This window comes from Epinephelus fuscoguttatus, linkage group LG19 (assembly GCF_011397635.1).
Source record: "Epinephelus fuscoguttatus linkage group LG19, E.fuscoguttatus.final_Chr_v1".
In the NCBI taxonomy this organism is placed as follows: Eukaryota; Metazoa; Chordata; class Actinopteri; order Perciformes; family Serranidae; genus Epinephelus; species Epinephelus fuscoguttatus.
The window spans coordinates 28,783,977-28,795,771 of record NC_064770.1 but is presented as its reverse complement, the minus strand read 5'-3'; the positions used below and the strand labels follow the sequence as shown (position 1 = coordinate 28,795,771).

Genomic DNA, 11,795 nt, shown 5'->3' with positions numbered 1-11,795 from the left:
GCGCGGGAAGATATCCACATTTTGTCTGTGAGCGCTGGAGGAGCTGTCCACCAGCACGGTGCTGAAGTGTGTCCGACACAGCGCTGCTGCACGGTATATCAAGGTAATCAGACATGAGATGTGAGATGCGGCACGCAGTGGGTTAATCGTGTTTGTTTGCTCATGTAAAGGCCTGCATGTGCCATATGGTATGCATGGCGAACATTTTGTGCCGTGGTTTTCTGTAATGGGTGGATGTTTGCGCTAACATGGAATGCGGACATTAAACATGAGCCAGCTGAGCTGTGGGGACTGGTGCAGAGCAAAAACAAAATGAATGCTGAAGCGACTGCAAAAAAGAGAGACCCAAGTCCACAATTCATGGAACACCTCCATGATGCTAACCGTGCTATAGCCTATAGGTGTTTCCAGTGGGCAGCATCATCACATACCATGTAATTGATGCAACTACAGAACGAATCCGTTGGAATAAGCCTATTAGGAAAGAGCCCACCCACCTAAAACACACGCGCGCACGCATGCACGCACAATCGTGCATGCACTCATTTTTTCTTGTTCACAGTAAAAAAAAAAAAAAAAAGAGGAAAGAAATCTAACCCTTAAGTCTGTCTGATGCTCTGAAAATATGACTTACACACAGCCCGACTGCAACATCTGGTCTGCTTTGCACTGGTGTCAAGGTCAAATAAGTGTCCATGTCATCGGTGCTCTGCAATTTTTGAGTACATTTTACATTTGGATAGATACACAATAGCAACGCTCACTAACGATGTAATGTCAGTATTTGTTATATAAATGAATTTTAACAGTATCTTCATCTTAAATTACACAAATTCCCCCAAAAGTCACTATTGTGAGTTGCAAATGTTATTTATGTCAGCAACAACACCTGTAAGCAAATGAAGGGAGACACATTTTTCAACTAATAGGAAAGAGAGCGCTGTACAGTTTATAACCACTCCTTTGTTTATAATGCATGAAATGTTATTAGATAAAAGTTGAGGCTGATGGGAAATACTGTTGGAAAGTTAAAGTGGCAACAGGACTGACTTGTCATAAGTTAAGTGTTGCCTGTTTACTTTATAGACCCCACTGTTGCAAAGGAAAACCCAATTTAATTTGAATAAAAAGGATACTTTGCTGATTTTTAGCCAGCTTTGTATTATAACAAAGTGGGTAGTGCCCAGATCTCCCTGCTCATCTCTCAGCCCAAATTTTAGCTACCTGTAGGGCTGTTGGGTAAAGAACAGATTGTGCTTCTGCATTTTTGTCAAGTAAACTACTTGATTTTCATATTCCCGCCACCATGGACACAAAGAGTGTAGAGTGCTCCAGTAATGACTCTCTCTCATCTCAAAGTCAATGGGTTTTTGGTTAGATGCCTGAAATAAGGTCTATGGTTAGCACGTGCTTAGGAGGCTTTCAAGTTTGTTCTACAACATAAAATGCATCAGTGAATACCCCTCTTGCTAATTTTAGGGTTTTATGTGTCTTAAAAACGGCAGTTGCTTACAAGTGGCTAAATGAGACTACAGAACGTCATCACACTGAACATGAATTCACAGCCTTGTTGTGGTAGGGACGTGGGTCAGGTAACCGTGGTGTAGTTTGTTCATAGCCCAATGTTAGCTTTTTACTCTTGGTGATTGCATTTACAACTCAAAAATCAGAAAAGTGATGTATGTTTGTAAAGATGATCTTGCTAGACAAAATGCGTTAGTATCATAAAAGTTTGTTTGACACAGATTTTTTTTTACAATAATCCAAAATCCAATGGAAAACTCCTATAAGCTTTTTGACGAGGGAACCAGGGCGATGCAAATTTCCTTGTTGGCCCACAGAAAAACATCACTGTTGTAGACTTTCTACCTCTTGAGCAAAAGCAAATCCTTTTCCTCTGTTTTCTCTGATCATGTAGTACCAAGTTCAAATGAATTTATGTCTTTCTACTGCAAAGACAGCTTAGTTTTATGACAATATCACCTTTCCGGGAGTAAAATACGTCTTTAAGGAAATAGATAAGCCACAAAACTGAACTTTCATAAGTAGTTAAATAGTAACCTGTTTACCTGTAGACTTTGCAGTTGCAAAGGAAAGCAAAGTTTTATTTGAATTTAAGGAAGCAAAGAAACAGACACACTCTGATTAAGCAGTCAAGGCTGGTATGACTTCAGAATATTGCCTGCAGTGAAATCTTAAGCTACATCCACAGTGAGTTTGCTCAGAGAGGTCCAAGATCAGGGCTTACATAACCCCATGAAGTCAGTGTCAGAGGCAACTTAACCAAAGGGTCAGTGGCTTCACGATGGACCGGCAACCTGTTTCACTAATTTCTTCCAAATGCATGCTGGGATAGGCCTCAGCTCCCTGTGACCCTGAAGGGGATTAAGAAAATAAATGAATGAGAGGGCTGTTTGAATCCAGGACAATCCATCATTCCCTTTAGGCCGTGCTTGTTGGCAAACAGGGCCTCTCATCCCTTTATACAATCATCCGTAAGACTTTGACAAGCAAAAATAACATCTTTGGATTGTAGGAAAACATTTTATTGTTGTTGTTTTTATTATGTAGATTAAAAAAGAAATAAAAGCATCACCATTAAGACTCATAGTTCGGGGTGTAGAAAGTCTGGGGTTACTTAAGGAATAAGTTCTAGGCCAATAAAAACATCTTTATTTTCATTTTTTTTTAAATTTTATAGTACTTCTCGTACTTGTCATATTACACATATATATGCTTTGCCATAATCTCTCACTCTGCTTCTATTTCAGTATCTTAGTGTCTCACAAATCAAAGGATGCACTGGTCAATGAACACACTGCCCTTGCCTCCATATGTTGAGCTGGGTGTCCACTCATTGAGTGGCCTTCTGTGGACTCTTCTGCTACTCTTTCTGTGGCACTGTTATCGGATGGGCTCTGACCTGCCAATCCCAGGCCACGCACACGCTGGAAAGCTCAAGTCAGGCTCAAGGCGGTCCATGATGTCCCATGGTGGTAGCTGCGCTGGAACAAAGTGTAACGCACGGTCCAAGCTGTCGAGAAGTGATCAAATTACTCCCTTTATTTCCATGGAAACAGAGGAGGATGAGGAGCAGGGACAGGGCTACCTCACCCCAGTGCTGAGTCATGCCTTGTTCCCAGCCCAGGCATCTGCAGAAGCCAAGAAACTCTACGCAGCACTGCAAGAGTATGCCAAGCGCTACAGTTGGGTGGGCATGGGCCGCATTCATAAAGGCCTCCGTGAGCAGGTACAAGTCTATTCCATGCAGGCCATAAGCTAGTACTTGCTATTGGCAGTAAATCCTGTAGGCCTACATGATGTATACAATAATTTATCACTCCAAAATCCACTGCGGATTGTGGATCCAGAGGTTTGTTTTCATAGCATGTACATAATCATGTGTAAAAGAATAATCCATACACGTCAAGGGTAAACAGCAGAGGAAAGAAACATCATCAAGAATGACTAATTGATTTCTCATTGTTCTCACTTTAGGTCAGACTGAATGATCACTCTGCTATACAGAAGCCTCATCTATTCTTCTTACCAGATGTCCCAAGTGTTCCTTTCTTCCCACGAGATGCTCATCGACATGACATTGAAGTGTTGGAAGCCAACTACTCTGTAATTCTGGCTGAATTCAAGGCTGTATACCAGAGGGGTATCGATTCCAAACTAGGCTGGACCTGTCTGGGACCAAAGGTATGCAGTCCTTTAGTTGCTGAAATGGCTTGTTGAGATACCTTTATAGTCTTACGAATCCCTCCAACCCCAGGTTATCTTGTAATGTTGCAGGTGCTTGTGCTTGCAGGTGTAGATCTTAACAGTGTTAAGTCACCCCATGACCTCTGTTCATTCTGTGCACTATCATAATGTCTTTGCTGTTTTAATCTTTAACTTTTTCGAGACAGGCGCCTGTCTCGGTGCCTTGCCAAATGTGGTGGGAACACCTGCAGTTCTCGTGACAATGTCTGCGTACCCTTTGAACTCTGTCACTACTGTCCCATAAAAAGAAATTACACAGACATATACAGTTTCAAGATTCCCTAAAACCTCATTTTATTTTAGATGTAACCCATACAGACTCCATTTAATCAGATACGGGTCAAATAAGTTTCATTCATAAATTTCTATTTTTGTGCATTTTGGGTCACTGAGCCAAATTTGACCTGAACCATATGTAAGAGTAATATGAATTGATTTATCCTGTTTAATTCTGATGAACACTCACTGGCCACTTTATGAGGTACACCTGTTCAACTGCTTGTTAACGCAAATAGCTAATCAGTCAATCACTTGGCACCAACTCAATGCATTTAGGCATGTGGACATGGTCAAGACGACGAGACATGGTTGTCGGTGTTAAACAGGTTGGTCTGAGTATTTCACAAACTGCTGATCTAGAGGGATTTTCACACACAACCATCTCTAGGGTTTTCAGAGAAGGGTCAAATATCAAGTAAGAGGCAGTTCTCAGGGCGAAAATACCTTGTTGATGCCGGAGGTCACAGGAGAATAGCCAGATTGGTTCAAGATGACAGAAAGGCAACAGTAACTCAAATAATCACTCATTACAATCAAGGTATGCAGAAGACCATCTCTGAATGAACAGCACGTCGAACCTTGAAGCAGATGGGCTTCGTTTCAATGCCACAGCCTACCTGCTTGAAGCAGATGGGCTTCGTTTCAATGCCACAGCCTACCTTGCTGACCCTGTCCATCCCTTTACAACCAAAGTGTACCCATCTTCTGATGGCTACTTCCAGCAGGATAACGCACAACAATGAGTTCACTGTACTCCAATGGTCTCCATAGTCACCAGATTTCAATCCAATAAAGCACCTTGGGGATTCTCATCATGGACGTGCAGCCGACAAATCTGCAGCAACTACGTGATGTCATCATGTCAATATGGGCCAAAATCTCTGAGGGATGTTTCCAGCACCTTGTTGAATCTATGACACCAAGAATTAAGGCAGTTCTGAAGGCAAAAGGGGTCCAACCTGGTGCTAGCAAGGTGTACCTAATAAAGTGGTTGGTGAGTGTATATGTCTCACTGGGGTCATATGTTTATTGCAGGTCATTGTCTCTTTCAGGGCCAGGCAGTGTTTCCTTTGTACAGTGCAGGTGTCTCTGTGGCAGGAAACTGTCGCTCCTGTCCCCGCACCTATCGGACACTTCTCTCTCTACGTACGTTCATAAGCAGCAACTCATTGGGATCTGCTGGATTTTGGCTGCTGGGGCCCGGAGCTACACTGGGGAGCTCATACGGACCCACGAATACACGCCTACGTTGTCATCTTGGTGAGTCAAAGAAATGCACTTATCATGGTTTATCTGCATTCATCTGCATCTTAGACAAATCTGTAAACTCTTTGACTGACAACACAAAATAAAAAGGAGAGAAAGATAAATGACCTGATAAAATACTAAACCATTGCATAATGTTGTACTTTGTGGGTCGGGGTTCATTTCCTCCTTAGCCTATTTTGTACTGTTATCCGTCTGGCTATAATCCTCTCAGTTTTAAACACAGCCAGGGCTGGAGTGCATGGCCTTCTTAGCTGAGGGAAACCATATTTCGTTTTCAAACTTTAAAAACAGACATCACTTTTGTAGGTCTGCAGACTCCACCCCTGTGTGAGCTGGTGGTGGGAGGGGAGCCTCAGTGCTGGTCAGAAGGACACTGCCTCCTGGTTGATGACTCGTTCCTCCACACTGTCTCCCACAAGGGTCAGTGAATCAAGTACAATTTTGGAGAACACCTAACATTCATTTTACTCTAATTTTTACTCTTGATTGTATTTTCATTATTTAGCACATGAACAAAAATAAAAATGGAATGCAATACACAAGCTCTATGTACAAAACAAGCAGCAAGTTTTGGGGTTTCTTTGCTCCATTTAATGAGTTTAGCCCTAAATTTCTGCAACATTTTTACTTCATCTTGCATCTATGTCTATTTCTAAAGGGCCTCCAGATGCTGGACCCCGAGTCATTTTGAGTGTGGACCTCTGGCATCCAAATGTGGCTGCAGCAGAGAGGCAAGCTTTGGACTTCATGTTCAGCCCTGACCTCTGACTTTGCACCTGCCAATATTACCAATACACAACATGCAGGGGTGCCTTACCTTAGCCCTGTTTGTTGTGGGTCATACATCTCATTCCAGTCGATGAATCACTGTGTGAATCTGCCCTAAGAATTACACAAGCCATTAGCCACGCTTTCAAGTGATGTCTGATGTGTGGTCTACACCAGGAAGTGCCACAGGAGTGCATTATTATGGATGATGTCAGAAAATGCTAAATGTTAGTCACTTTGAATACAAGCAGACATCACTTGAAAGCAGAATGAAATCTAACCTAAGAAGAGCAGATCAGGTGTTAACTATTGTAAATCTAATCTTGACATCATATACTATGCTTGTGAATGCTATTTGCATGCAAAACCTATCTGTCCTGTTTACTGGACCTCGCTTTGAGCTGCTCATGCATGTGCACGAGTGCATGAGTAAGCCTGGGATGCTTCATTTTGAAATGTAGGTAGATTACCTATGGCTCAACCAAAAAACTGTGAAAACCTGATAATCGTATAAATGTAAATTACAATTTATTTTTGTTCTACAAAATTATTGCCAAACATATATTAAAGGTCTAGTGTGTAGGATTTAGTGGCATCTAGTGGTGAGGTTGCAGAACTGAAATTTCTCCTGTGTGTGTGTTGGGGGAACTACAGTATGCTGGCCAACATGAAAATGTGAAAATGCAAATGGCCTTATTTTAAGCCAGTTTTTGATATGTCCATTCTGGGCCACTGCAGATGATCTGCTTTTTTTCAGTTGATGATAAACTAATATAGTATAATATATGATATTATACACCATGTCTGCAAATAGATGCTCCTAAATCCTACTTTGCATACTGTGGTTATTATTTCTCTCCGTATTACCTCTACGGATGCTTGTATGTTTCTATGTATAAATATATTAATATATTTTTCTTTGTTTATTAATATAGTTGATGGTATGTTAATAGTTTACATATTGTGAGACATGCATATATCAGGTTCTTGGTCAAATGTATTTTTCTTTGAATCCAAATAACAAATAAATAACCAATGAATCAGTATTGAATGTGTTATATTGAGTGCATAGTTTAATTGAGTACATGTGAATGCACACTTTTGTTGATACAATATGGGTGGATCAGAGCTAACTGTTTTGTTTGGTCTTTGAAACTATACCATATACTTGTGCAGGAGAATAGATCTTAATCTAATAATTAGTATAAAAATATATTACATTTATTAAAGAAAACTGAGTACCTTTTGTGTTTCTAAATAATATTGCAGATGTTTATTCTCTAAGAAACTCCAAAATGGCCAGTATTACTGTTTGGGGAAATACAATGAGTCTAGTGAATATGTGTTTTAATTCAAACACATTAGAATAGTATTTTTTAAAACACTCTTGGTTCATTAAGCTCCTATATCTTTTTTTGGTTACTTTTTTCAGTCAGCAGATGAGAATTAGAGGTGATTTTGTCTTATCTGCCATCTGTTCATCTGAGGGTCCCATGATGAGGATTACAGAGGCTGAACTAATCCAGCCCAGAGAGACAGATTATTCTGAGATTGTTTATATGTAGTGGTATGTATGTTGTTTTTATGGTGTGTGACTCACCCAACAATGGGCATTTATTCTATGAGCTGTGAGATTTGATAGAAAGCTAAACATCATTGTCAAATTCACAAGCAAATAATATAACGACTCAAATATTGAGTCTTGCTGTCAAAGGTCAGTATGAAGGGATGACGGTCTTATAATCAACTCTCATCGTAATTTTGCTAAGCCATCCACCACATCATTACAAGGTGAGGCTCACTGCGATGTTTTCATGCCAGCACTGACATACTATGCAAATCTGTAACACCATGTTTTAAATTTCTTTAAAATCTGCATTAATATCATGCACCACGTAGGTCCATAAAGCAACCAGAGGTGTCTGCCATTTCTTTACCAGCAATTGTGATTCTATAACACACATCAGTGTTCTTCACTGACAATCTTGACATAAGGTCACAGCCTTAAAAGATTATGACCAGGACATTTATTTAACAGACAAAAATAACTGTTGTCACACTCAACAATGTTCATGCTGGCCTTTTGTTATGCAACAGCATAAGCAACTTTAGAGGGATTATTTTCAGTGAAAGAAGCAAAATGAACAAAGTGGTCAGAAAATAAATCTGTTGTTATTATTATTATTATTATCATTATTATTATTATTATCTTTGGCAACCTGTCATTTAGAAATACTTTCAGTCTCACTTGTTGAAATGTGCATGAATCTGCTTGCTTGTATTGTACGGCATTGAATATTGTATGGGGCGGCACGGTGGTGTGGTGGTTAGCACTGTTGCCTCACAGCAAGAGGGTTGCTGGTTCGATCCCGGGCGTGGGAGCCCTTCTGTGCGGAGTTTGCATGTTCTCCCTGTGTCAGCGTGGGTTCTCTCGGGGCACTCCGGCTTCCTCCCACAGTCCAAAAACATGCAGATTGGGGACTAGTTTAATTGATAACTCTAAATTGTCCGTAGGTGTGAATGTGAGCGTGAATGGTTGTTTGTCTCTATGTGTCAGCCCTGCGATAGTCTGGCGACCTGTCCAGGGTGTACCCTGCCTCTCGCCCGATGTCAGCTGGGATAGGCTCCAGCCCCCCTACAACCCTCAAGAGGATGAAGCAGTTAGAAGATGAATGAATATTGTATAGTACATTCCATGAAAGAGCAGATCAATGCTCCACAGTCGTACTAACATTACTCACATTAAGTCTCCAGACACACATTGATTATGAAGTTTTATTTGGAACATTCTTTACAGACACACACGCTCTTAGTCAGTATGATCGTGCCATTGAAGCCCACACAGCAGACTTGACCAAACTGTTGATCAAATTTTGGCTTGACCGAGGTGCTAGATATGATCATTAGGGATAATCAAAACAAACTGAAAAGCTTTCCAATCTGGAAAGGTGTCCAGTATTTTACTCTGAAACGAAGCATTGGATAGATAAAGAGACTGACAGATGACTGAAATGACTCAGCATGCAATTTTCAAAAGCATATTTTCTATTTGTCAAAGCCTTATTACTGAGAATATATTTATCATAAACACACATTCTTTGACATGAGATCAGGGAACTCCACGGTGTTTGTAAAAGACAGGCATTTGGGAATATACAGTATGTTGGTACTAGTCAGCATTAGTTATCACATTTGTAATCTAATATTCTGATAAATTACCTAACATTTACATACTTTAGTTTAATAACAAAAATGTAAAAATGTTTGTAACTGAAAGCTAGTGGTACACTTGAAAACCCAATTGCCATGACAAATGTTGGCAATGTTCATTTCTGAAAACCAGGGATACGTTACATTTGCATATTATTGTGTGGCAGATTTGTTAACACTTTATGTTTCAACATTGCTGTGGTTAACATGTGGTTTAGATTTTGGAAAAGATCACATTTTGGTTTAAATGACCTGGTTTTGGGGGCACAATCCCCACTGGAAACGCAGCGTTGTCGCTGTAAAAAACAATCGCTTTTTGTGCCACTGTCCCAGCTGGAAACACAGTGACAGGTTGCTAAAAAACACCCATGTTTTGTGCCTAAAAAGCCACTGGAAATACAGCAAAGACTCACTAAAATACAACTGGTTTTGTTATTTATTGGTCTCGAGCAAACGTCTGCAACAGCTTGGCAGGTGGGTGACACGCCATCCACCGTCATCTCCACCTCCCTATGACAAAGCAGCTCATATACTACGTCACTTTAGAAATGTTATTATGATATGCATGCAACATGCAAATGTAACATATCTGTCTTGCAGAACCGCACAAAGCCAACATTGCCGTCTGGTGACAGGGCTGCTGATCACTATGTCTCACAATGGAACACTTTCTCATCAGACCTGTGTGTCAGCCCTGCTGCAACAGGGGAAATTTGCAAAGAAAAAAAGGACAAATCACAAACATCTAAGAAATGCCTTGCATTTTTATTTAATTTTCACAAAACGTCCAATTTGTCTTTAAGATAAAGGTATACTTGTATGCAAAAAGTCAAACTCAGAGGTACACTTTAACAAAACACATTTGTGAATACCATTCAGTGGAAGTACTACTCAGATCTTTTACTTAAGTAAAAGTAGCAATAAATGTTTTAGTATTGGCAAAGAGCACTCCATACAGCCAATTTTAGATAATTACATATATTATGGATAACTGGATTACAATTAGTAATGCACTGATGTGTAAGCAGCACTAATGTTGCCACTAGTAAATGTGGGGATCATTTCCAACTGACCAAACTGCTGGGCTTAACTTAACGTATTAACACTCTGGCATTTGTATGTTAATTTATTTTCTGTGTGAATAATCTGAATCTGCAGGGTAACAAGTAACTAGTATTGTCTAACAAATGTAGTGGAGTAAAAGTTCTGCGTGGGCTTTCAGAATGTTGCGGAGTCAAGGAATCAAGTAGCATAAAAATGCAAATACTTAAGTAAAGTATAAGTACCTCAAAATTATACTTATGTACAGTACTTGAGTAAGTGTACTTTTCTACATTCCATCACTGATACCATTATAAAAGAAACTTCAGACAGATGGTGGGCTGCCTTTATGCCCTGGTGAGGCAGAAGCATGGGAGGTGAAGAAGTGGCAGTAGAGGACAGTTGGTCCTGCTGAGATCATGTTCTCCAGGTGTCGCCGGAGGGACAGATGGTTTTATGCCCGGGTCGAGGCTGCAGCCACATTAAAGGCAGAGTCAATCATTACTTTTAGGAGGTCAGTGCTGAACATTCTCAGCTGACTGATAATGTCCTCTGGATCAGATTAAATTCACTGCAGACACTCCCTACAGCAGGCAAGGAGCTACATTAAAGAGCTGTTGTCATTGTCCACAACTAATAAAGCCTTAGGTGTCATTGGGAAGAAGCATGCACATAGCTCATCCCCTTCCATGCCACCCACACACCATTATCTACTGCAAGGTATCATAAAATGCTATGGGCTCATCCTCCATATTATACCCTTTTAATGTGAATAAGAGTGGGTGGGGTTTGCCCAAATGTAACCTATAGAGAAAAGGTGGGGGTGACAGAAGCAGACTGTTCATGAGAGTTTTGTCCTTGCAGAGTCTTGTTATTTTACTGACTCCTGTGGGCTAATGCTACATTCATGTAACATTGCAATTATGGTATTTATGAGTTTACAACTTGTAGACAGTGTAGATGTCAACAACGGAGTTGTAACTGTAGCTGAGACACAGCAATGCCAACTGATTTCACGAAAGCTGCCTTTGAGTAACAAAAACTGTAAAATATATTATTTCACCATTTGATTTTAGTTTAGTTCCCAAGACCAGCCCACGGCACAGCTCACCCACAGCATCTCCTCAACACATAAACTTGCTCACTGTACTTTCACCTCTGCCGACTTGTTTAGCTGGACATGGCAGACACCTCTAATTTCACATATGTATTGGTTCTTCCATTTTTAAACAGCTGATAATGATGTTCGCACCTGCTGCTCTGTTTGACAGCTCTGCAGGATTCTGGGCGAACTAGGTGACAACGAACTTTTCAAATTGCTGAGCTAACATATCCCTAAACTATAGGGTGTGGCTATCTCGGGCTGTGTGTCCACATGGCGTTTTTTTTTCTTTCTGAGTTGTTCCCACTGAGAAGAGAGTGTGTGTTGCCTCCAGAAAAGCTGTATTTTTTAGAGCTCT

The 11,795-nt window shown here is 40.5% G+C and overlaps 1 protein-coding gene across 1 annotated transcript; it reads left to right on the top strand.

Annotated features, from left to right (window-relative positions):
- Nucleotides 1-29: 29 nt before the first annotated feature.
- Nucleotides 30-6,806, top strand: asphd1 (aspartate beta-hydroxylase domain containing 1). Its single transcript, XM_049560111.1, has 6 exons — nucleotides 30-103; nucleotides 2,772-3,250; nucleotides 3,499-3,705; nucleotides 5,100-5,307; nucleotides 5,623-5,736; nucleotides 5,975-6,806. Exons 2-6 carry the CDS (start codon nucleotides 2,798-2,800, stop codon nucleotides 6,082-6,084), a joined length of 1,092 nt encoding a protein of 363 aa, XP_049416068.1. The 5' UTR covers nucleotides 30-103; nucleotides 2,772-2,797; the 3' UTR covers nucleotides 6,085-6,806.
- The last annotated feature ends 4,989 nt before the right edge of the window (nucleotides 6,807-11,795 follow it).